The sequence below is a fragment of the Choristoneura fumiferana genome, chromosome 16 (genome assembly GCF_025370935.1).
Source record: "Choristoneura fumiferana chromosome 16, NRCan_CFum_1, whole genome shotgun sequence".
In the NCBI taxonomy this organism is placed as follows: domain Eukaryota; kingdom Metazoa; phylum Arthropoda; class Insecta; order Lepidoptera; family Tortricidae; genus Choristoneura; species Choristoneura fumiferana.
The window spans coordinates 7,079,719-7,106,530 of NC_133487.1; the positions used below are offsets into that span (position 1 = coordinate 7,079,719).

A 26,812-nucleotide genomic window follows, 5' to 3' on the forward strand; every position below is an offset into this window, starting at 1 on the left:
ATTTTAACTATAACATAATTCTATACACAGACTTTGTTTTTACTTTTAAAATTAATGGGAGGTGCGTTATAGGGCGGTGCAGTCGGGATACATCCATTATGAACGACTAGGGAGGGAAAACCCGCACCGTGCCGGATTCTTAACAGCTAAAACCCTGGCTGCACACTCCTCCCCCCAACTACTAGAAGTCGATACACAATTAAATCTTGGAAGTGGTGCTTTAGGAGTAAAAATCGCAAACGTTTAAAACAATATACGTACATATTCTCTTCTATTTTTGTTATAGGATCTGAAGACGGCGGGCGTTCTCCACGTGAAAATTCTAATGCTAGGCCGTGTAATACCTCCCGAGAACAAAGTGAAACAGTAAGTGCCGATTCACGTGCGATTACTTCTCTCCTCATGCGAAGTTGCGGCTCCGCTCGAGCAGAAGTCTCTTAGATGTCGCACGTTACCAACACGCCTTGATTAACTGGTATCAGTTGGGTCGCGAAATAAGCTATTCAGTGCGGCTTATGAATCATTTTACCTAATTAAGCAATACAAAATGTTGAATTGGCAGCAGCCGCGTTGCCGACTTCTATGAAATGAAAAGACTTGTTTGAACTTTGCTAGGGCACGTTATTTCTTATAGCGATATGCAACAGTCGTCAAGATATACATAGTGCCATCCTCGAAGACGCGTGATTTTGCCAAAATTAGACATTAATGACATTGTAATAAGAACCACGGCATGTGTCTGACTACCTATAAAGATGCGACGAGGCTTACAGGTGTCTTGTATATCTCATTTTTTATATGAGCCTGAACCAATCTTATCGACTGAACAAAATGTAAGAGGGTATATGTCGTGAGAGGAGGATACTACCCGGTACAAAGACTAGCTACGAAAAGATTGATGTTTACTTTTGATTTTAAAATGTTTAGTTTATGCAGTCGGTTGTCAGTGCCCGTGGGCAATAGACTGCGGGGATGCGCCGCTGCCCTTATACGGAGCCGCGTAAATCAAACGGCGCTGCCATCGATCAGCGCAACTCGCGTTATCGTTTTGCGTTCGCGGCGGATTTTAATTTGAACCGTCGAATTGGCGCCATTCGTAGACCGAATATGGTTAATGTTATAAATCTCGGAGCGGCGTGGGCGCGCTTCGGGCCGCCGTACCGCGGGCTATGGCCGCCGCGGTGGTACTCTCGGATTCAATTGAACCCGGTCACATCTAGCGCCTGTGTCGGACGTCGTCTGCCGCCCACGCGTGCTCTCGGAATTTGAAAGGCATTTGTCGCTGCTCCGGTACCTGGCGTCGCGGCCGACGGCTGCCCTGTAACCAAATATTTTATTAAGTTATTAATTTTCGGATACTCTATTGGTTTTTAATCGCGCCGGATAATAATGTTCTTTCACTCATTGGGAATGTTCGAAACGGTAATTAAAATTTAATATCCACCGATGTTTACGGTGATAGCTCTACATAAAAATGTACTGATTGAGGGAGCGATAACAGATTCTGTAATGGCGCTTAATTGGTAAGCGATAAAGCGACAAAAGAGCTAATACCCATGGCAGATTTCATTCCACATAAAGGTGAGTGAAAATGTGAGTTAACTAATAGATTATCATCATCATTTGTTTAGTCTTTTGTCCTTCGGCGGGTCCGATGGCCGGTTGTCTTCGCCATAAATAACCATCGGCATTTCTGAGATAGTTCGCCTGTTATCAGGACGAGAGGACCTCGTATCTGTTTGTTAGTTAACGTTACAAATGCGCCACCCGTATAGCTCGAGCTACTCTCGACATCTTGGGGTATACTGGCTTTAATGATACCACTATGTTTAGAGGACTAATTTGACGACTTGAGAATTGGACGAATTTGTAAATGCTTTTAAAGAATTTGATGGTGTGACGTGATAAATAGTATTAAATAAAACATGTTGAAGTTAACTAAATACTCTTTTACCGTTCTAACTTAGCCGTGGTGGCCTAGTGGTTTGATCTATGACCTCTCTAGCTGAGTATCGTGGGTTGAAACCCAGGCTCGCACCTCGTGAGTTTTTCTAAATTCATGTGCGAAATTACATTTGAAATTTACTACAAGCTTTACGGTGAAAGAAAACATCGTGGAGAAACCTGCACAAACCTGCGAAGCAATTCAATGAAGTGTGTGAAGTTCCCAATCCTCACTGGGCTCGCGTGGTAACTACGGCCCAAGCCCTTTTCTGAGAGGAGGCCTGTGCCTGGCAGTAGGACGTATATAGGTTGGGATAATGAGATGATGATGAAATATTTTTTTCACGTCTCATGCTCGTAAAGTTGGTATTTATGCTGGATCTAGGTGACATAAAATAACTTTTTATGCTCTAGTGCATAAAGTAAAATCTTCGTCTAAGACCAAAGTAATCAGGTGTCAACAGCCACAAACAAAATGTTTGTATATATTTATTTTAATTATTTTTATCTTATGTAAAACTAAAAATCAACCAAACCAATCAAAATACTTCAATAAAACTAAAAAATATATAATTATGTAGCAATGCATGAAAATAAATAAAAGGTAGTAGTGACCGATTGTGTCCACTGTTGCTATTTCATTTCCTTTCATCGAAGTGAAAAGCAGTGTAAAACTCGAGCATTAAATCTATCGTTTTATGCTCTTGTTGTACAATCTACTATTATATTGTAAAGTGTTACGTCATCTAAGCGGTACCTATGGCGAAACATCTTAGAAATAGAAGCAGGATTTTTTGTTTTCCGAATCGACCAGAACAAAAACAAAATTTTTCCACCCACCTAGTATCTACTTCTGGCTCCATAGTCCATAGTAAACCCCAATAACTGTAGACGGGATATCAAAGAGGATCCCAACCAACAAGATCTTAGACACATTGAACAACGATATCACAGCGAAGACCTTCACCCTGACCTTTCCGACCGCCGCGAGATCATCAGCTCGTAATGGTGCTCGCGTGCCTTCGCTAGTCCATTTATCACCGCCATATTTTTACTTGTTTTTCATGTCGTCTGTCCACAATCATGTCGTCATTACAACCCGGCCCATGTAACCATCACCCCGTCTATAAATTGTTACCAACGCCGGTGGTACGGTTTGTCCGATTAATACGTTTTTATGGTTCGACTCCTAATAATTTATTCCGTTCACGGGTTTATTTACATTTGCTGGTGAGTACGTGTTACATCGATCGTCCTTTGATCTAGGATTAAGCTTGTACGCGGGTGGTGATACGAGCGTCATCAACTTTATAACACCAATCGACGAAGAATCCGTTGACTCGTTATAATCCTTCAAGTGCATTGGTAAAACCAGTCATTGGCATGTCAGCGCGATGCCTGTTCAAAGCGTGACCTAATATTGATACATTGGATTCCGTATCATGTTCACGTGCTAAATCCGCATTTGGTAGTTTTTCTCCATTATTTTTTGTTGGTGTTTCGATTAGCGCATGATTGAGAGTTATCACGAGACAATTTGACATTGTGTTAAGTCACTTCTTATTTTTAGGTGTTTCACTCAGTACTGACGAGATTTGTTACTAAAAAAATCTTGTTTTAACTTTGTAGAGGACGGAATAATTGTTTGCTAAAACAGTGGTGTGACGTCAAACCTTTGACTTGGAATTCCCAAATATACTCACAATGCGAGGCTAAATCTACATGATTACCGAGAATTACGTAACGCTAAGGGCTTTATTGTATGTGTGAATTGGACACTAAAACACGAATAGGTGTGACTTATAAATTCTACTCTTGTAAGGATCCATGTCTATACAAAATAAACTGTTTCAGCAACTTCTCTAACTTTCTGATAATGTTATCGGATTGAATTTTCAATCGAAGTTTGTTCTTCGCCGCGTTTACAAACAACGCTCAGGATCAAAATATTTGTCAAATGCTCTAGACAAGTAAGAAATCAATAGATTTCCAGGATTTCTAAAGCGGAAATTTACGAGAACATGTCCTTTAAAATGCTTTATCGCTTTAAGGTGTTGAAACTAAACTCTCAGCGCTGTGATTGTTTGTCGAGTAAAAGTCCAGTGTAAATCAATGTAAGATAGGAGACTTCCGAGCGTGATAACAAACACATAAATATGGCGACCGCCAGCCATTGTCCAAATTTACTGCCACTAAGCCTTTCCACCAATATTGCCGGTTATTTTCTCCGCGTCTGTACAGAGAGTATTAGAATAATACGTACTGTTTATATGATGTACATTCCAAGATTCTGTAAAAAGATTTTTCGTGTTTAGCCCATTCGTCCGACGATTGCTGCGATGTCACTTATCTCGTTCTTTACGAATGTTGTTTACTTTTTTCACTCACACAATTTATTTTATCTTTTGCCTTTGAAAATACTAACGTAAAATAAAGTTATGTATGATTGTACCTACCGGTACAACTTCATTATTTCCTAAGTGTAGATTTACGTCGCAACTACTTGTAATAAGTTCGAGAAGGAAATAATTATCGATATTCTATAATGTTCCTAATAATACTACTTAAGCAGCTATTACCAGTGGTTACACCGTTTTATTCATAGTAATCGTCGATCCGAGCTATTCTTTTATTTTGTTAGAGGTATGTAATGTATGTAATCAGTTATTTGGACCACACAGGCTCACATGATTGAGCGTATTGAGACATTCGACAAGTACATATTAATACCGTGGACTTATCAGGGATATTGGGTGCTTTCGAAATTTCTACTTGCACCGTACATAACTTAATTAAGCGCTTACGAAACGCCGCCTCTTATACATGATTTGATTAGCCGCGCTCTTGTTTTAGACATGATTATTTTTTCTTGCATCGACCAATAACTTGTTCTGTACCGTACTTAATAACATTTAATTATGTTGATATTACTTATATTTATTGCGTTCTAAGGAGTCGTATGGTAGGTATGATGATTAAAAGAGTTTTTAAGTTAAATTTTACATTTATGACAGCAACTCTTGCTATCAGAACTTTGTATGTTATAGAACTCTATCTTTCAACTACACCAGACCACGGGAAGTAAAATTAACTGTCTAGATTTGATTTAAAATCTATACTTACTCTCGTATAAAGAGGAAAAGTTTGTGAAGTTGTAGGGGGTACTCTGGATCTACTGAACCGATTTAGATGAAATTCGGTATACAGATAGATTGAGTCCCGGGGAAGAATATAGGATAGTCTTTATCCCGGAAAATTGCATAGTAGCGATAAACGAAGTCTACGCGGGCGGAGTCGTGGGCAATAGCTAGTTTAAAATAAAGTAGTAAAATCTTTTTGAATACAAGCTTTTTTGCTGACTTTTTAGGGATCCGTACCTCAAAAGGAAAAAACGGAACCCTTATAGGATCACTTTTTGTCCGTCTGTCTGTCTGTCTGTCAAGACCCTTTTTCTCGGGAACGCGTGGAGGTATCAAGCTGAAATTTATATCAAATACTGAGATCTACTGTCCCTTAGAGCTGTGAAAAAATCAAACTTCTAAGCCAACGCAATCAAAAGATGCAGCCGTTTGTGCTGCAAATTTCCGCAAATTTTCGAAACTCGCAAGGGAATCAAAACCTACAGGGTATTTCCCGTGAACACAGAATCTTGAAATTTGGTATGAAGATAGCTATTATAAAACAACCAACTAGAACTGTTTTTTTATGTCTGTCTGTAAATATCAATGGCCAATATGATTTGATCCCACACTGCGTACATTTTGCTTAAGAGTAGGGCTCTGCATACACTGGATGTATTAAATCACACTGAAAAAGCGAGAAATATCTTCAAGACACGATTTCCGTTTACTTACATACCTACCTATAAATGTGTACGGAACCCTCGGTGCTCGAGTCCGACTCCCACTTGCCCGGGTTTTAGGATTCCGGAGCCAAAATGGCAAAAACGGAACCCTTATACTTTCGTCAAGTCCGTCTGTCTGTCTACCTGTCTGTCTGTCTGTCCGTCCGTCCGTATGTCACAAGCATTTTACTCGAAAACTACAAGATGTACGTCAATTAAATTTGGAGTACAGATGTCTTGTCAAAGCCGCTATTTAGTTTTGTAGTTAAATTACAAAAATAAATATTTATAGGGGGGGCACTCCATACACTTAACAGAAATTGTTTTTTTTAACTCGCATCAACGTGTGGCACATAGTTCGACAGCTCTTTTGAAAAGATAATAAGGTTTCTCAAAAACTTTTTTGATTAAGTGAAGATTTCCAGAAATAATCGCTCCCAAAGTAGCAAAAATTGAGTCCCCCCACTCTATCTTGTAAACAGTTTGTCCAAAAAATATGCAAAAAATATGGAAAGGTGACGCTTAATAAATACTTTCAACGAAAATTGGTTTCAGCATGATCAGATATACCGTTTTTGAGTTATTGCCGAAAAACTGCGCATTTCAACAAAAGGACGTAAGTGCCGTGAAGATACGCTATTTTTCTGGTAATATATTTTAAGACTGTAGTAAGTGTTTTAATTGTGTTATAACGCACATAATATTACTTGATTTTTTTCGTAATGGCTACGGAACCCTATCTTGGGCGTGTCCGACACGCTCTTGCCCGGTTTTTTATATTTATTTGCTACGTATATTGCTTCTTGAATTTTATCCTATCTGCCTGCATATACGCACTAGATTTGTCATTTGGTGAAATTTGACTATATAAAGGTTTGAAACAATTAGGTAACTAATCTAACATCGTAAATGAAATAAAACATTGTAAACACCAGACACCATAAACTTAAAGTGTGACAAGTCAAATAGGGCATCAAAAGTCAAAGTCAGTAGTGTGAAAATATCTCTATTAGAATTCGAACGGATATCGCATGGGCCAGCAGAAATAGCGAGCGTGTGAAAATACCTCCATCGCTAGTTGGCCGATAAAATTATCGACCAGACGCGATTCAGATGGGTACTAAGTAATAGTCAATACTTTCATGAACAATATCCTATTTATTTTAATAACTAAAGAGTTAATAGCTGAAAGTATGCTCCCTCCCAACAGGCGTAGTATATTTTCCTTTTTTTCGTGGGTGGGCGTCTTTACCGCCTCGCCATTGTCTGAGATAAAATAAAAAATGGTTAATACTTTAATAAAATCGTATTCATATTTATTATTCATCCAATTAATTAAAGTACAGGAGTCGCAATACACATAGCGTCATTGGCGCTATTCACCTCATCAACGCAGGAAATTAATTAAACCTCTTTCGCTGAAATTATTTTTCAGAAGACTTAATCCATGACTATGAAATGAGTAACACAAATTAGCGTTTGAATTATAAAATTAGTCATACCGTAGTTTCATGTAGTAATCTACTCCGACAAAACATCGTAAGGGAGAACGTCACAGTATATTTATACGTCTTTTTTCCTCTGCGGCAGTGTACCGGCGCCACTATTTGATGCGTACGATTAATTTGCACATCCCACATGTTTATTAGCAGATGAATACTCATTGTTGTGGTTTATTATGACTACCGAATATGTTCTTGAGGCGCTATGTTAATTTGACTGACAGCTCGGATTGGGTTATTCGATTCCTCTCGTTATAGGTGTTGAATTGTGTTTACTGTTTTAATTAAAATTCTTAGAAGCTATTTTAATATTTTTTGTTGAGCTATTTGTAAGGCAGACGTTCGAGTGCTGATCGACCTGATCGTTGTTCTAGTAGTTGCCATCTTTAGTTTTATGTTATCAAAATAGATGTGACAGCAGGGTGCCGTCTTTTGGGCATTAGCAATATCAGCATATCCATTGTCCAATCACACATACATCACATAGGTACTTACTTTCTTGTTTTTTTCCGCAAATAAAGTTTTTCTTTTATGTTTTTCTGATTTTGCAAAAAAAATATCTGGGCCAACTTGAGTTATCTTTTCGCTTTTGCTTATTTATTTTTGCTTCTATTATCTTTACTAATATAGTTTATAAGAATATTTGTTACTAACAAATTTCATGATCCCCTGTTGACATCTATGGACGTTAAACGCCTGATAATAAATGATTTTTATTTTTTTCACACATAATAAATAGTTTAGAGCAATAGTATAAAAAAAAAAATACACAATAGTATTATTTAAAGAGCGACCTCTTTCAGGCAACCTTTGAAAACAGGAACAAGAAAGAAACCGATTTATGCATGTAGTGCAATTATCAACATATAGGTGTAATAAAATACATAAAATAAACATATTGTACCCTATACATACGAAACTATGTAGATGTTTACGGGAGTTTCTTATTCAATTAAACAACTTAGCAGACATACTAAATTATTATATTCTGAATTTGGATAAAATACTTTTCCCAGTAATGCATATGTGTGATCAACTTTGTAAAGTTTAATTAAGTATTTCTATGCCACAGGTACCTATTGGCATAATGTTTATCCGCATCCCACGCGAACGAAGTCGCAAGCACAGCCAGTCATTTATAAAAGTAAAGGTAGAACAAGTTAGTCGGAAGAAGTATATTGTCCTATTTGTTCACAAACAAAACAATATAGTTACTCACGTCTATTTCAGTGTCTTTATAATCCAATGGACCACAAAGGACGTGTTCTGGGAAACCGTGCATAATCGCGACGTAACAATTTAGTTCAAAGCATTAATGCCGGTGATTCAGACTGTAATTGAGATAGTTTTTAGTAGTTGACGCAGTACACAGGGATAGAACAGTTGGATAGAATATAATCAAGAAATTCATGACTAACTTACTCTAATGACAGATCCACCTTACTGCCCCCATGTTCTCCAATAATTTATTTTTCTTCATTTTAATATCTTTGATTTGTTTAATTGTAATATTGTGCTAAACCGTTATATGCAAAATCGTCTTGTAGAATGCTGTGAGTTATCCCTCCCCAAGTTTTTAGAGACGTCACAGACGAACCCAAATATGTAGATTTCGTATATGTTAGATCTTTCACGTCAATAGAGATACGAAATAAGTGTTTTTTCAGACAATGTTTAAAAAATCATACAAAATTAAATTTTAATTTTATTTCAAAATCCGGTAGACAAAAATGGAGATAAATAATTGGAGAACCGATAGCCGTTTGACTTATAATTCTATCTGTAGTGCAAAAGTAGGAGATACGATTCAAAACTTGTCAAAAATCAATAAAGACCTCAGGTAGCCCCTTAACCAGGTCATCCGTCCATCTTGTTGGTGGACGTCCTACGCTGCGCTTGTCCATCCGCGGTCTCCATTTGAGAAGTATTCGGCACCAACGGCCGTTCTCCGTGTTATAAAGCCGTTGTTTGCACGAATATATGTAAACTATGCCGACAAAATGGTACAATAAAAATATATAGAATAGACTATAAAATAAAAAATATGTGGTGTGGGGTATCTTTGGATAGGTCTTTTAAAACCATAAGGGGGTTGCTAAAACGATTTTTGATTCAGCGATTTGTTTGCAAAATGTCAAGAGTAAATAAGAGTAAAGTATTAAGAGTAAATAGCACCCTAAGGTATAAAATATACCTAAACTTGGAATATTCCGTACAAAATACGAAATCCTTAAAAAAATATTACTTATTTTTTTCATAATGGCTACGGGACCCTATTTCGGGCGTGTCTGACACGCTCTTGGCCGGTTTTTAGGGTTCCGGAGCCAAAATGGCAAAAACGGAACCCTTATAGTTTCGTCAAGTCCGTCTTTCTGTCTGTCGGTCCGATGTCACAGGCATTTTACTCGAAAACTACAAGATGTATATCAATGAGATTTGGAGTACATATGTCTTGTCAAAGCCGCTTTTTAGTTTTGTTGTTAAATTACAAAATTAATATTTATAGGGGGGGGGGGCACTCCATACACGTAACAGAAATTGAAAAAAAAAAAATTCTAACACTTGGTCAACGAGTACTTACTGTTTTTTCGCACCAACTGTAGTTGTGGTTTGATACCGGCGCCGTAGTACGTTTGATGTGGTGCGCATGATTCACTCTGTTATGGCCTTTGCCGTTGGAGCATACGTTTCGGTATGTGCAGTTGGTTTCCGGAACGTTGGCGGTCCCCCAGACGTGAAAATGCCAAGTATCGGTGAAGGCATTGCAGTGCGGTTTTATTTCTATGTTGTTTTGTCTTGTGTGTGCGTCTACGTAGCCAGGTCGTAGGGAGTGTTTTAATGCATTAGATCAGCTTCTTGCTTTTAGAAACGTTAATTGTAGTAATAAGTTGTTTATAATATATAAAGCAACTGCTATAATTACCTAATTCGTTGTTTTAAACACGCAAAACAAAGGAAAAGAAAGCGAACTATTAGGCTGCGTTTCCACCAGAGATGTGCGAGGAATGTGTTTTTCATGAATCAATTATCCTCGCTTCGCTCAGCTGTTTCCATCAGAGCTGTGCTGTCCGGGATATTAAAGGCTTATTCCTGCTATTTACTCTTAAACTTTTAATAATTTCTAAAGAAAACGTAACCGTTATAGTTCCTTGTAAGTTTGATATACTTACTACCATCCTGAATTTTTTCTATTTTTTTACCCACCGTTTAGATTTTAGAGGGGGCGACGCCCGATTTTAATGAAATTTTTAGTTGAAAGTTGAATATTTTGCAAACAAATTACTGAATAGAAAAATCGTTTTAGCAACCCCCTAATGTTTTTAAAAAGACCTATCCAGCGATACCCCACACTACAAGGTTGGGTGAGAAAAAAAAAATCACCCCAATTTACGTTTATGGGAGGTACCTTACATTTTTTTGAGTTTTTTATTGTACCATTTTCTCGGCATAGTTTACATATATATTCGTGTCGTGCAAAATTACAGTCTTCAAGCATTGATAGTCCCTGAGCAAAGCTCACTACCTAGCCGACTACACAGCCGACGACAGACAGACAGACAGACATGGCGAAACTATAAGGGTTACGTTTTTGCCATTTTGGCTACGGAACCCTAAAAAAGCGAACTATTAGGTTGCGTTTGCACCAGAGATGTGCGAGGAATGCGCTTTTCATGAATCAATTATCCTCGCTTCGCTCAGCTGTTTTCATCAGAGCTGCAATGTGCTGTCCGAGGATAAGTAAAAGAAGCGTTTCTATTAGTTCATGAAAAACACATTCCTCGCAACACATCCTCGCACATCTCTGGAGGAAACGGTTTTAATGAGGGTTTGTTGACAGGCAAAATATCTCGGCGAGGGCGTTAGTATCGTGAGGTCTGTTTGATGTTACAGTTTTACTTTCGAAGGGGCAGTGTTTGGTGCGAAGTGACAAAGTCACCGTGACTCGCCGTCAAAAGGTGTCACTGTGACTTTTCACAAAAGAACAATTTTACAAAATTACATCCGTTCCTACTGTTCCTAGTGCCTAGCGCAGTCTCTGTTACTCAAATCACGACGCTGTGCTGTGCTGTGACTGTAACTCGGGCTCTAATCGGGCTCAGTCGGGAGTGTTCGGCAGAGGCGAACATCGAACATCGGATGACATGACGCCTGCTGCTGAGTTTCTTGCTGGCAGTTGTCGGATTCTTCTCAACAGAGGTTTTTCCGAACCGGTGGTAGATTTTTTTTGACATTCATAAGTCCTTGTTATAGCCTACATTGAATAAAGATATTTTGAATAATTTATTGAATCAGGCGTTACTTTGCGGAGGTCCATATCAATGTAAGGTCGCGGGTGAGCAAGGAAATTCTTTTAGTTCAAGATATTTTGACTTTGACTGGCTGCCTGAGAGCGAGTGAGATAGCGTTAAAGTTATGAATGCTGGCTCACTCATCCGTGCAATGAAGCATGCGTACTCGAAGATATGCCACATGCCTGTACGATAAACTCATTAATTACTATTAAATGAAATATAACTTTTAATATTTATTTAATTGGTATCAAAAATATATATTTTTATACAAAACAAAGTCGAATTAAATTACAAAGCATACTTACCAGAAAATGACAAAAAATCTAAATTAATAACAAAGTAATAAAAAAACACCAAAAAAAAAATCACCAACAATGTGTTACAATCCTATTCTAAAATTACGTAATTAAAAGTTATATTCTCGATTATGGATGGTAGGATGCTGATATGAGTGCGTAGTCACATTAACACGTACACAGAAGACACATTGAAATAACAGTGTTTCATTACATGACCGTGACGTTTCACAAATATCATACAGTGACACGAGTAACAGGCGTGACAAAGCCACGGTGACTTTTCACTGTGACTTTTTTGGAACGGGATCGTCAGTCACTGATATCAAAATGTAACGCTTTTCCCCATGTCTACTGCGAAGGATTGGCTCATTTAGTTACCTAACCAATCACAAGCGTGACGCAAATGTCGAAAATTGGTAAACGGACATTACGCACGATACTAGCGCCAACTAGCCTGTCACACACTGAAACCTTCAATGAAGGGATATCTGCGAGCTATAAACGTAGGCGCAGTAGAAGGGGAGGGCTAGGTGATAAATTGTATGAATAATACGAATGTTTGTTCTCGGGTCTTGGGTGTTTAATATTGATTTAAGTATGTATTTATCTATATAAGTATGTTTATCCGTTGCCTAGTATCCATAGTGCAAGCTTTGCTTAGTTTGGGACTAAGTCAATTGGTGTCAATTGTCCCATGATATTTATTTATTTATTTATTATTTTATTTATTTAACAATAACCAAACAAAATTAAATTTACAATCTTCAATTTATTCAAATCAGAATATAATTTACCTGTCACTATTGTACCGTTTTTGTCAAACTTAAAACCTAAAATTGCTAAAAGTGGCTCCGAAGTGGTAAAATTTCGTGTGCTCTGTCTGCCTACCCCATTTGGGAAAACAGGCGTGATGTTTGTTTGTGTGAGAATATAATTTCAATAAAATAAAGTGTCCTTTTGCGATTATGTCTTATCATCGTTTTTATCGATAAGTCTCACATTCGCTTCTAAAACTTTTCAGACTTGAATAAAGTCTGAATTCTCCCAATAGCGATAGGTTTTTTTTATTCGCCGTCATTACGTGCCCAACTTTTTCTTCACCACGTTCTTTTATTTTTAGCACCTAAAGCAGCTTTCAGATTGATCTTTTTTGCGAGATCAACTATGCTTAAATCTTGTCTAAAAATGTTTAATTAACAGCTATCTAACACAACAAGTTGCTAAGTATATAACAAAGTGTCAATATGGCTAAAACTGATTACGAATAAATTGACACCTGCATAATAAATCCGCATAGTGTAAATCCGTCTGGACTTTGGGCGTACACAGTTGTGATAAAAAGTAATAATATTTTACTGTAAATGTTTGACAACTCGATATCCAACATAACACCAGAAATCGGTTGACATTATTTTTATGAGCAGTCAGATCAGAACGTGATTCCCCATACGTATAACTAGCTGCGCCCGTGATTTCGTCGAAGGGGACTTAGATCTATTTATCTCTTTCTGTCACAAAACACATCGTTACTGTTTGTTTATTTGTTATACTTCATGTTTTGTTTATCTGCCTTTTTTATTCAACATTTATGTGCTCTTTATCAATTTTATATATTTTTTTGTCTGTTAATACGAGTAGTATACAAAAAAAGAAATAGCCAAATTTTCATTGAACGTGCCCTAATCATCTCTTTTCTCAGATCTGAAAAATCCGCCCATTCACGCGGTTTGAATCCCCAAAGTTTTCCGATGTAAACATTGTGCTCGCATCTACCCTCGAATAATTTCGATATGTACTTACTTACTTACTTTTACTTACTGGAACGACGCTTTTCCTCCCCAGAACGGTAATGCGTTGGTACTTCCATTGACAACTCGTCACGAACTACGCTAGTTTACGAATACATTGTTATTTATGGCCGTGAGATTGGGCTTGATATTTTTTTCTTTGGAAACCAACTCTCCGAGGTTTTTTCCGTATTAAAAAGTAGATAAATATAAGTCTAGACAAAGAAACTGAATCACGTATATATAGGTAGAGTCATTCACGATGACGCGTGCCATGGTTCTTATTACAATCTCATTAATGTCTAATTTTGACAAAATCACGCGTCTTCCTGGATGGCACTAGGTATACCAGGGTGGAACTGTACATCTGCTAAAGAAATCATCGCAAAATTGTTGTGATAGGCATTAACCGCGGTACGCGATTTAGTTTCCTTGGCTATACTATATCAGACACCCCGAGCCGGTTTCGCGGCACTCAATTCATTTTGACACGCAACCGGAAGCTAGTTTCGTGGCATTTCACGGGTGACCGGGAGCCGATCTAACACCCGAAAAGATAAGGCAAATAGTCATTTTCTGAATATCCGAAATCCAGAATCTGAATCATTTGACCTCCCGTATAAAAATGAATTAAAATCTTTTGTGCATGTCAAGCCTCAGTCCGTGAGCTCGCAGCAGGCTGCGCGTCAAATCCATTCCTTACAGTCCTTGTGTGTGGCCATTAAACTAGTTATTGAAAAGTACTTCAGTATAATATAAACGAACACGAAGCAAATGAAATACGCCTTGTTATGTGTCAACAAGCGCCATAGCGATCTTATTAAACGTTTACGCACATAGTTAATTATTATTTCGTATGCAAACATAAAGGTATTAATTTAATTTCGTATAAGTAGTCTCCTGCAATATGGCATGTTGATTATATGACATTTAGTTGATAGTGTTTGGATCTGTTTAGTTGGAACGAGGTTTACGATATGAAATAGCAATTTAAAGAATATTATTTTCTGTGCAAACAACATTAAACTGATGTTTTAGTAGAGTTTCTAAAATTGCAATTGCAACCACGTCCAATTGTACACAAGTTTATGTTCCTCGTTTTTATTTACGCTGAAAACATGTTTACCTACGTAGGAAGATTTTTGTTGCATTCGACTGAAAAGCCATGATAGACTGCTGAGCATTAAAATCGTGGGTTTTAACACAATCTCAATGAGGAATCAAATTTAAGTTCCTTTGATTTATGTAATAATACCACGACTATTTAGGACAAGAAAAATAATTGCAATTATGGCCGAACTGAGCACGTGTTGTAAGGCTGAGACCCTATTATTGACCTGTACGCATCAGTTATTATTAAAAATATAGTTGTTGCCCGCGACTTCGTCCGCGAAGAATTCGTTAATCGTTAACTTTGAATTACGTACCTAATTTTCCGAGATAAAACCTATCCGACGTCCTTTCCAAGGTCTCAAGCCATGCCTATTCATACCAAATTTCGTCTATATCGGTTCTGCGGCTTAAGCGTAAAAAGGTAACAGACTATAGTTACTGTCGCATTCATATTATTATTAGTATGGAACTTTTTCAAACTCACTTTCATACTTTGTCCTCGACCGGCAAGAAGCATTTGAATAATTGTCATAAATGGCTCTATTAAACATCATAAAGCACTAGTTACTAAGTGAGAGGCTATAACAGTTCTGTCAACGCCACTCCAATCGTCTAATTCACATCGACAATTTCCTAAGGGCGCCACCGTCCAGTTGTAATAACTTTACATCACCCGACGTCACGACTCACGCTCTAATAGCCGACTGGGCCGATGGAAATTGCAAGGATATAACTTAATTAAATATGTTCACAGAACTTGAGATCGCGGAATATCATCGTTTTACCTTTTATAACAACCGTTTTGATCAAATTTTGTGGAGATTTGTAGTTTTCGGGGAAGTGAATGGTCAGTGTTGATGGTTTTGCAGTCCAATATATATTTTTTAAATAAACATTGTTTTCCTAGTATTCTACGAATATTATCTACTAGCTTAGGCTTCCTCCTCAGAGAAAATGTCGGCTGAATTTCGAGTTGCAGTGGTTTAGGCTGTGCGTTCTCTATGTTTTATACCTCTAGGCATAGATAGTTCATTTTATACGTAGTGTGATTAGCGATTAGGGAAAAAATGGCAAGCGCAGCGCCGCATGCGCATCTAAGCCAACGACGGCGATGTATCAAGGGCTAATTGGCCCAGACCCCGACGCACTGCGCCTCTGGCCGCCGCGTACTTCGCACGTCATAAACACCGTCTACCACGCACCGACCAACCCGGCATAAATTACGTCTCAACTACGCCAGCACTAAAACTTCATTACGCTTCTCGTAAAAGCGCTTTTGATATTCACACGAGTCCTTCGCCGGCGATAACATCTTTATTTAACAAGTTTTAATAGCTTTTTAATGATCGCGATCAGGCCTCCAAATAAATACCGACTTGTTCCTGTTGATCCTTTTTTGTGTTCAATTTGTATTTTGTCCACGTTTGACCTCTGATCCCGTAGGACCTACGTTCTTAGGGCGGCCTGAATCTCATGGGAACCTCCTTTGTCCTTATCTCGCGTTGTATCAGAATGTCGCCCATTATCTCTGTTCCGGGCATTTTCGGCTCTTGTAGGGTACCGACGTAACGACATGTACGCTCCTACCATGATGGATGCGTTTGCGCCGCATATGTGAGGTCCGGGCGTAAGGTGCCGAGAAAGTTGCTCTCGGATATGCAGTGTTTCGTGTGACAAAATCTGTATGCAAATGAAGTTCTCAGTAGGCAATAATTAACCTTATTATTCCTTTGTTAGAATGGAAAATGCAGAATGTTTAAAGTCTGCTATCGTTATCCAACAAATTAATGAATACTTTAAAGCACGGTTTATGTCGTCGGACTTGCGTTGAGGAAGACCATTTTCAAGAGTAAATTACAAAAGCGCATTCGATTGTTCATTAAAGCTGTCGCTTATCGATTAATTTGAGGATTTAAGCTGTTTCCTGTAGGTGGGTCGCTCGTATGTTACGTCACAGTATGTAAGGCTATAATAATTGCAGCGATGCCTCCTAGTAGTTACATAAATTTTCCAGTAACACGTAGCAGGGACGGCGGCGGTCGGTGCCGCTTGAAAAATACTCGGATTATAACTTGGGAGCGATCTCTCGACCGATAACGCCGCTAGATATAAATTATCCCACAAACGGTGGATGCGGCTGATATTAAATACGAAAGCATGTAATTCACGCAGCTCCAATCTGCCTGCTGTGTAATAAAATACACAATTTTGACAGATTTTAAATAATGACATCCGTAACCAGGAAACGCTTAGAAAGTTTCATTCAATGTCGGTCTGTGAAGCGCAACCTTGCAAGGTCAGCCTGACTTGCGTATAATGATTTTACTATCAATTAATTGTTAATTTAAAATGTTCGTGACCAAATACTATTTCTAGAAAATAAAAATATGGCTCATAAGTTATTCATTATCCTTACAAAACCTTAAATCATCGAAATTGATCTGTCATTTACAATTAACTCTATAAATCTTATTAGCGAGTTACGATTAACATTTATAGTAACTGTTTAATTGATGATATGATCTGTGGGTAAATTAACCCCCAAGTTATAAAAAATATTTTACAGTTTGAAAGCGGGTCTTAAGGAGTCGGCTTGGTTTGGGATTCAAACGCTGATTATCGATTAAGTATTGATACGTTTATGAGCAACGTTATTTTGGAAAGTGGCCGCCGTCACGCCAGGCCCGCGGAAGGGGCGCGCCACACGTAATAAAATCTTCAATTATCATTAACCCATACCGAATCACGGAGCTAACATCTCCAATCGAAAATATTTCACTTCGCCTTATGATTATCCATTACGACCCGATTCTCTTTATATATGAGTCAATTATATTTCATTGATATTGGTTTTCCTTATCAATAATGATCATTCCCAGTTGAATGTAACGTTTCGTATAGATATTGCCTCTGAAGTGTTCTTCGAAGCTGGCCAGTTTTCCACAGATATGCAAAGGCCATTGAAAATTAAGCAATCGGAAAGTCCGGTCGCCAACGACGTCAGACGCCCCACGCAAGAAGCCTTGATGAGGTATTCTTTGAATTAGTGGTGAATCGTGACTTTATGCATAATTAAACTATTTGCACGTTGGCGCCACGCGTCGCGGCTAGTTTCGTTTTGTAAATTCGATTTACAAAGATTCAAATTCTGTAGAATTGTTTGTTAACAACGTTTTTCTTTGATCCACAATTCGTTTCACGGTTTTTTTAGTTTAATTTACTATATTCTGGAATAATCACGGTTATTTGATAGCAATCAAATGTTAAACAAGGAGGTGGCTCAGATAGTATGAATAATTTATGATGTGGTCTTAAAGAGCTCATTTGCACCGTTTTAGATGGTAATGTCGATGATAGACTGAATTGTAAATTCTGTTTGGATGCAACTCGTTCTGTCTCCTGCCGTTCGTCGCTGGAGGGGACTACCTAATGGTCCATTAAAAAATGATAGCTTAATGAAGTATTGCAGACGCGATTTTCCATGACAAGACATGGCCTGCTTGCCTCTAAATAAGCTTCGTGCCACATTTAAGGTACGACAGAACTTCTTTTTGTATAAAAAGAAAATACTTTTACCCAAAATACTTTCAACAATTTGAGTCGTTAGACCACCCCGGCAAGTTATTTGAAGAAAAATCTCAAATATGCCAGTTCAGGGGACCGAAGGCGCTCCCTCTGACCTTCGCGGCAAATATAGTATGGGTTTTGTTTCGATGAAAGTTAACATATTTCACCAAATTGGCAGGAATGCAGCCGGTCGGCAGAAACGCCTTGTAATTCCGAGACGCCCACAGATCATGCGGTTTTAGGTGTAAAAAAATCGATAAACGCATGGCGACACGCTGTGATCAATATAATGATAATATTTCATCTAGAACGTGACGGTTGCCGTAGATTTTATGTTTTTTTAGAAAATTCAATTAAATGTTTAATGGTGGAATAACTGTTAAGACGGTTTTATATTTGGCTACCAAATTTTGTGACATATGTTATCGATTTCCAATTATATGACTTTTATATCTGCTCTAAATGTTCTTTAATGTACGCCGGCTTTTATGGTGCAAGTTTTGCCACTTGCAACATTTTTTGTGCTAAGTTTATTGTTAACCATGTCATACGGCAATACAATAATATTGATTTCCTTTGTTTGATTTCAGATTTATGGATACCATTGACGAGTTCTTGGGAAAAAGCCGGGGTGAGTCAAAGTTGTGTTTGCCGAGTGTATTAACGCATTCGATTACGTTTGGACCGTAGCCTGTGGCACTCAACGTGAAGTTGTTGCTCTTGCGGTTTTCTCTTCTAGTAGCAGTCCAAGCCTGGCGAGCCAAACTCGGTTTGTCGAGCGCAGGTACCAACTGTTCATAGAATCCATAAATTATGCATTATACCGCTCTATGTAAAGTGCATTGACCATTACAGAAGATTTAGGATTATTATGATTAGTATGACTCAGATTTTGAATGCCGTGTTCTAGTAATCGTCTCTTACGCAAGATTTGTTTCAATTCCAATTTATGCAGATATAATTATGAGACATCATAAAAACTCTTAGCTTAAAATAACACATCAGATTGGAAAGCTCTCGCTGGAATCAGTTTTTGAAGTTCTATACTCTATACTATTATTTGTTTCTTAGCCGGTAAGCTATAAATTCTGCTAGGTGAAGTGCTGTTTTGTCTTGCCTTGAGCATCCTTGTGCCGTTTGAGTGAGACGTTAAAGTGATTGATGAAGTTGAAACGTTCTCGGACCTTTGTACGCGCAGTACGCCACGTGGATGTGGGCTAGATCCGGCGGTACTCGTGCCATCCCGTTTCACGTGGGAGTCAGTTGCGATGAGGTGTTAATGCACGCCCATTGCCTAATTGTATTGCTTTACGAGACCACCATAAAGAGTATCGTTCAGCGAAGTCTTTATAGACACTAATCGTTATTCTATTGTGCTCCTTCTCAAATTACTATGGTCGTATGTCGCGCCAGCGTCGTGAATGCGGCAATATAATTTTGTTAGATCGAACATTAAAGTGTTGTGAAACACGATTTCCATATATCAAAACATCTTTTTACACACTTATGAGATTCTGTAGATCTTAGTTGTTTCCGTGCGTCACATTTGATTTTCCTCGAATCATTTGTGACGCGTTGTCACTCGTGCGCTTAGTTCTCAGGAATTTTTCGGAATATTCTAAAATTATTTGCATTTTCATACCGGAACAATCAGCTCACCAAAACTTCTAGAGTCCACTGATCTGTTTATCTCAACTTGAATCTAAAGTAAAATAATTCTGAGATACAACAAGCCAATGACGCGATAGATACCTACCTATTCACGCTTTTAACTTCCTATGTGTCGTACTCCTCACAATGGGGTTCAATTTACCGCAATCGGTCTGTCACATCAAAACATTTCAACGCATTGTAGAGCAATAGAATCTTATCGCTGGCGCTGGACAAAACACACGATTTCAATTAAACTCAACTTCGTTTTTAATGAGGAATTTATAACGCATCCAGCCATTCAGGACTTATTAAATTTTAGAGTTGCATCTCATTCGCTACGTCAGCGATGTATTGGATATAGCAGCGGGGGTCTGGCTACGTTGGCCGGGCTACGAGCCGCGGCACTGGGAACTCACGCGCTGGCCCGCGACCGAGTTTATCGGCAGCCACGCTTTTAATTACAGTGACACAAATCGTAGTTATCGCTGAACTTCTCACGGTGCCCGGCTCAATATTCAGAACGTTCATTAAGTTCTAATTACGAATGGGCGCCCTTGTTTGTCTTGATCACCAAACGTAACTTTTATTAGATTACGTGGGCAGTTTCAATTAATTGTAAGCATACGATAATCTGTCGGCATTTTCGTTAGTAATGACCGGTTATCGGCGGCTAAGTAGATTGAGTAAGACGTATACGTAGTACGCGACTGGTTTGCTACAGTTGACGCTAGATGGTTTAGGGAAATGGGTCGGCCGAGTGGTTTTAACTGCTTTTCAGTAACCTTCCACTGTAATTAATAATTCCGTTGTTTATTGTTTAATAGCTTTTAAACCTCTACGACTTTGACACTATTGTATAGTCGACCAAGAAAGTGCTTTACCAATTTTAATGACAGTTCCTACTTTAGAAATAAAACAATAAAGCTGATTGTCATATTGACTTGTGAGTGAAAATAGGCTTTGACGCTTTACAATTTACTCATAGAAATGGTCGATTATCTAAAACATGAAAATGAGAATTTCAGTTCAACGTGTAACTTACCGTATTCTTATGAGCTTCGTGTAAAACATTTGTAACACACCGCCTCGTGGCAAAGCGACGATATTCATATTTCACGTTTTATCTGCGAAGGAATCGCGCGACTACTGATTTACACGATATCCCATGCCCGGGAATGCTACTACAAACGCTACCGTTTATATCACCGGGGTGGTCTATGTGTACCTATTTGCAAAGCGACGATTATTAAATCATGATTTTTATGATGTTAAAAGTAACAAAAATATGTGAAATTAATCTCTTGTTAGATATATTTTGGAGGTATTGATCATTAATTAAAGTAATATCGCGCGTTAAGTGTTGTCGTTTTGGCTGTTTTTTTGTTTTACTACGGCCAAAGGTATCGAATACTAAAATATAATTTTAAAGTTATGAGTAATAGGTTATGCGTGGCGTCTGGCAGATGTCATAATAATATGACGCTGCAGGGTGACAGATGAATTACTCGCCCGCCACGGACAGATGACTTGCCACTTATCGATGCCTCACCGATAGCCGATACTGCTTCTTAAGCAGTATCTATTAGCGCCGTGATCCCAGTTAATGCCCCTTCGACGCCTGTTTAACGGCCGGAAACTTAATACAAGAAGATATCATACTTCTGAAATAAGAATTGTTTATGATAGTCTTTTATTTCACCAGTTGTAGAACAACGACCAAATTTTATAGTCGCAATGAAAACAGATACGTTGAACTGAAATGACGTTCCTTTCTTTAAATTATAGTGCTGACGTCACGCGAAGTTGAGTTGGTCGAACCAGAGTTGGGCAGTTTGTTGACATGGAAACTAGATATATCGCAGCGCTCGGGACAATTCTGCTGCGCGACGCGCAACTGCGGGGGCAGTCGCAGACAAAGTTGCACTTTTGTACTAGAAGCAGTCTCGAAGACAAATGTTTTAGAGATTTGTTTGCCTGTCTATTTCTGAAGTGATAGCGTAGTTTAAGCGTTGTTTGTAATATATGGTATTACTATTGCACAAATTATTTGGTTTCTTTGAATTTTTGCTACAATGTCTACTTTCGTTGGTACTTAGTTATTTTTATTTCCGACGTATTTTTGTTCTTGAAGTTGGAAGTTTTCTAGCGTAGTTTGCAATTTCTATTTACTGGAATGTCCAATTACGTCTCTACAATAGTTTATGATGATTCTTGATGGACTGTGAAGTATTTGCTATTTCTTAAAATTGTTCAAAGTAACCTCATATGTGAACAATCACCAAGTTTAATAGTTTCCTTGTATTCTCTGATCCAATGATCGCGGAGTTTTCCTCAAATTCGTAATCATGGTAGTCTCCATATCGATTACTTAAATCCTAATCGCTTGTGGTTGCGGTAGTCAGGCGTGCGTACACACATGTCTTTTGTTGTGAAATGATCAGTTTATTATGTAGGTGTCATTCTACTATATCTTTCCACACGTTGTTTTGTTCGGTTTCACAAGTCATTGTTGCGTTTCTCGTAAAATATAAATAGGTTAACTACGTCCGAGAGTGAACCTGCTCGTTTATTTATGGATAACCATTTATGTATATGCTTTGGTTTGTTATTTTGATGCTCTTGTAAATAAACTACGTACTATCACATCAGAAGCGTATCGTCTTTATGAATTATACGAGTAGTAGACCAATTCCATTTTTGATCAAGTATTTAATAATTCATGTTGATTTGGTAATCTTAAGAATGTTCCGAGGTCGCATTAGAGATATCGTTTAGTGGGCAAAGAGAAGCGATTAATGACAATATTTTTTGTTAAATATGTAATCAGTCATGTGATCATCTCGTCTGCGCCCACGCCTGGCGCCGGCTTGTTGCAATACAAGCTTCACCAAGTACTTGATTTAAATGATCGCTCTTCTTGCAGGCTACTATTTTATTTATTTTTAAATGTATTATTTTATGATACTTACAATGTAGGAAGATCTAATTAAATGTGATAGAAATTTCTGATAATGCTTCTTTCGTGAAATATAAGGTAAAGCTGTACTTTACCGAGCAATAAGAATAACTTTACTTTGGAAGGACAGGACAGTTACATCTGCATAAATTAGAAATCAATAGTGTTTTTTCGAGTTAAGATGATCGGATTTTAACACTATACAGTCAATATTTTACACTTCTTCGGCTCACAGTCGACCTTAATCTACCTTTATATCCGTCAGTTTTCGATTATTCCACGCTCTTCGCCGAGCAAATTCAAACGATCAAATTTTAACACCGTTGGGACATCACGGTCGCACGAATGCGTGCGGTAAAATCCTAATAAGCCGATTACGATGTAACAGAGTCGCGCGTAGGCGAACCGCCGTATCGATATCGAGGGACACAATGCTTCGATTGTCGACAATCGATCTGCGAGCTCTGCGCTTCGTGTCGCCGAACCTACTGCAACTTACGATATAGAATTGCGTCTGGGAATAAATGTGACACTTGATAGTTCCGATTCGCTGGCTAAATTCGCATACTGTCATTTTATACATAACGCCATGAGACTTTCGTACGTTTCCTTTGTTGTTTGTAGTAATAGGACCATTGACGTCATAGCTGAAACCTTTTAAGCCAGATACGAGTATCAAACTGCTTTTGTATACAAAAACGTTTTAGTATTCGTTCGCGCTACTTTGACACATATTGTGAAACGTTATTATCATATTTTATAGGCGCCTGTCTGCCCGTCGCCGGGTCTATGGCGGGTCCTTCTATTACGCAATGAGATGCATCACAAATATCGTTATTATAATTAAGTAACGCCCTCTTTTGATACCTTTTGTCTGTTTGTCTGTCCGTCCGTTCCGTTACCGGTGTTCGTGTTTATTCACTATCGAATTTATTACATTTGAAATGTTACGTCGCTTTCTATGCTAAGTAACTTACAAGTAGTTACATTGTATCGGTTCATTGTACGAGTATATCTTCGTTACAATTTACATGTGAATCAGTAACTAATATTTAATAGTTTTGACATTTGAAATGGCATCTATCATTCATTAGGTACAGTCTAAAAGATATCGATACGGCCAAAGTTACAATAATATGTATACACGACCTCAATGATAAGTGCATTATTGTCACCTGCAGCTAGGTTTCACTACCGTACTTCGCGCAGGCGTCAGTCATTTCATCCTCACCACCTTGATGATTGGCAACCTAGCACCGTCCGGTTTAAGCGAAACTTTTTTCCTCGCACGACTAAAGTATGGAATCAGCTTCCTGGTACAGTGTTTCCGGAGCGGTACAACTTAGGGATCTTCAAAAAACGAGCCTATCAAGTCTCTCAAAGGGCCGACAACGCACCTGTGATACCCCTCGTGTTGACAGGTGTCCATGGGCGGCGGTGATTGCTTCCCACCAGGTGACCCGCATGCTCGTTTTCCCCCTCATATAAAAAAATATAATAATAAAGTCGTGTCTACATATTTTTGTAATTTTGGCCGTACTATATCTTTGCACTTGACTGAACAGTGCGCTCGTTATGCATATTGGTCGATGAATAAATACCGAAACGCAAATTAGGTGATCTGTTGCCACTAAATTATGTAAGTTACGTTTTCACTTAACTCAATAATATATCATCCAGGTTTTGCCTGCCGATTCACCGGCAATTATTACACGTACAAGAAAATAAAACTGAGATTTTTTACAGTAAAACACTAAGCGAGAGTTGCACCAAGTTACTTTAACGTTAACGAATATCAAACCAGCCATCAAATCCCAGGGAGTTCATGACTGGTTCGACAATGGTCGTGGTTATAGTAACTTGTTGCAGCTCATAGTGCAATGTTATAATTCTACGTATCCCAGTCAAAAAATTGCAACGCCTCAATAGGGCAGTATTTTTAGGGTTCCGTAGTCAACTATGTAGGAACCCTTATAGTTTCGCCATGTCAGTCTGTCTGTCCGTACGCGGCTAAGCTCAGACACCGAAAGTAGTAGAAAGCTGTAATTTGGCATGAACATGTATACATATCAGCCACGCCGACAGTGGTACAATAAAAAAAACTAAAAGATTTTTTTCTATGGTACCGCCCATATTTTTCTTGACTAACCCTATAGTGTGGGGTATCGTTGGATCCGAAATATTCGACTTTAAAGTGCAAATTTTCATTAAAATCGAGTGTCCCCCCTTCTCTAAAATCTAAACTGCTGGGTGAAAAATTTAAAAAAATCGCATGGCAGTAAATATATCATATTTATAAGGAAACTTATAACGGCTAAGATAGCTGGAGAATTAGTAGTAGTTTAAGAGTAAATAGCAGCCTAAGGTATAAAATACACCTTAACTTGGAAGAATACAATACGAAATCTTTAGAAGAATATTACTTGATTATTTCGTAATGGCTACGGAACCCTATCTTGGGCGTGTCTGAGCTCTTGGCGGGTTTTTTTTTGTAAAAAGTGTTGCAATAAATAAATACTGAATACTGAAAACTAGACTATAAAAACACAAATCAAAGCAAACGCAATCAACATTATTTTTTCACTTGTATTAGCTTCGTTTGTAACGTAAAGCATAAATTAACAAGGTTTTTTTTGCCAAAAACTTTGCCTCGAGAACCCGATGTTAACATTTATTATATAGCAGCTAATAAAGTCCGCGCATCTGTATAGAGGCGGTCCTCGCAGCAATCACCTCGTTGTTTGTTTCTGTAATTGAAAACGGACTTGCTCGTTAATTAAGATGCTGGCGAAAGCCTTGATGGATTGTTGTAAATGGAAATACTTTTTTCTTTTCCTCCCTTCGAGTTGGCATGAATTTGCATGTGCAATGCATCAAGCGCATTACCTCTTGGCCGCGGCGTGGGAATCCTGCGTCGACATCACAGTTTTTGTTCGCTTTTTGTCTCGTGCTAAGAGACGGGCCAACGTGTGTGCCCGTGAGATATGCGCGCGCGTCGGTCGCACGCATGAGTTTACGGCGCGTCTTTCTTATTGCCATTAATTCCCCTTGTCACAGTTGTAATTTGTCCTACGGCTTGTTTCTTTACCGACCCGTTTTGTTCTTTTAAGTACACTGAGAAATGCATTCTCCTCGCTGAGCAGAGTTTGTAATGCTCAGCTTTGTGCTGTCGGTACTCGGTACTTAAACCGTGCGGTGGTGAAGTTGCTATAAATTAGTTAAACTCGTGGCGTAACGTAAGCGCTGATAGTGTGTACCCGGAGCGTAAACGCCTCGCGACACGCGATGCGGCGCGACGCGACGCGGCATGGCGCCAACCTCGACGAATCCGTATTAATTAAAGTGCGACGAATTCTTAATTCTGTATGAAATTACTGCATAGATGTTAATTTGTTTAGTTTTTTTTTAATTTTTATTGAGGAATCCGGATGCAGGCAGTTTTTTTTTAAACGAATCGTTTCAAACCGGATTGAAGTGTTTCTATACGTTTAAAATATGAATACAAAATTTGTTTGGCAAAAAATCTAGAGACGGATGTGCACATAACGTTAGTGCATAATAAAAACTAAGTAATGAAATGAAGCTGTTTGAGCACCATGCAATCCACATAAAATTGCAAAATAAAACATCCCATTCATCCCCCAGCGCAACTATTATACCGACCTGTAAACAAAAAATCTTAGCGAAATCGTAATCTGTGACCAGTCCTTGTAATTACCAGCAAGTTTCGCTCTCCTTCAACGCTACTTTCCCGCAGTCTTCCTGAGGAAGTGTCAAACCGCGGCCACGACTTCCTCCCCCCACCCTACCTTTGGGGTGCGTAGGGGCGCGAGTCAACGACCCCCGCCGATGTTT

General features: G+C 38.4%; 1 protein-coding gene across 2 annotated transcripts in view; it reads left to right on the forward strand.

The window, feature by feature from the left end:
• Positions 1-26,812, forward strand: part of LOC141436081 (RNA/RNP complex-1-interacting phosphatase) — a 68,541-nt gene that overhangs the window by 39,384 nt on the left and 2,345 nt on the right. For both annotated transcript variants that reach the window (XM_074098927.1, XM_074098926.1), the window contains exons 6-7: positions 287-366; positions 18,939-18,979. In XM_074098927.1, coding sequence (XP_073955028.1) covers positions 287-366; positions 18,939-18,979 — 121 coding nt within the window. The remainder of the gene's footprint in view (positions 1-286; positions 367-18,938; positions 18,980-26,812) is intronic.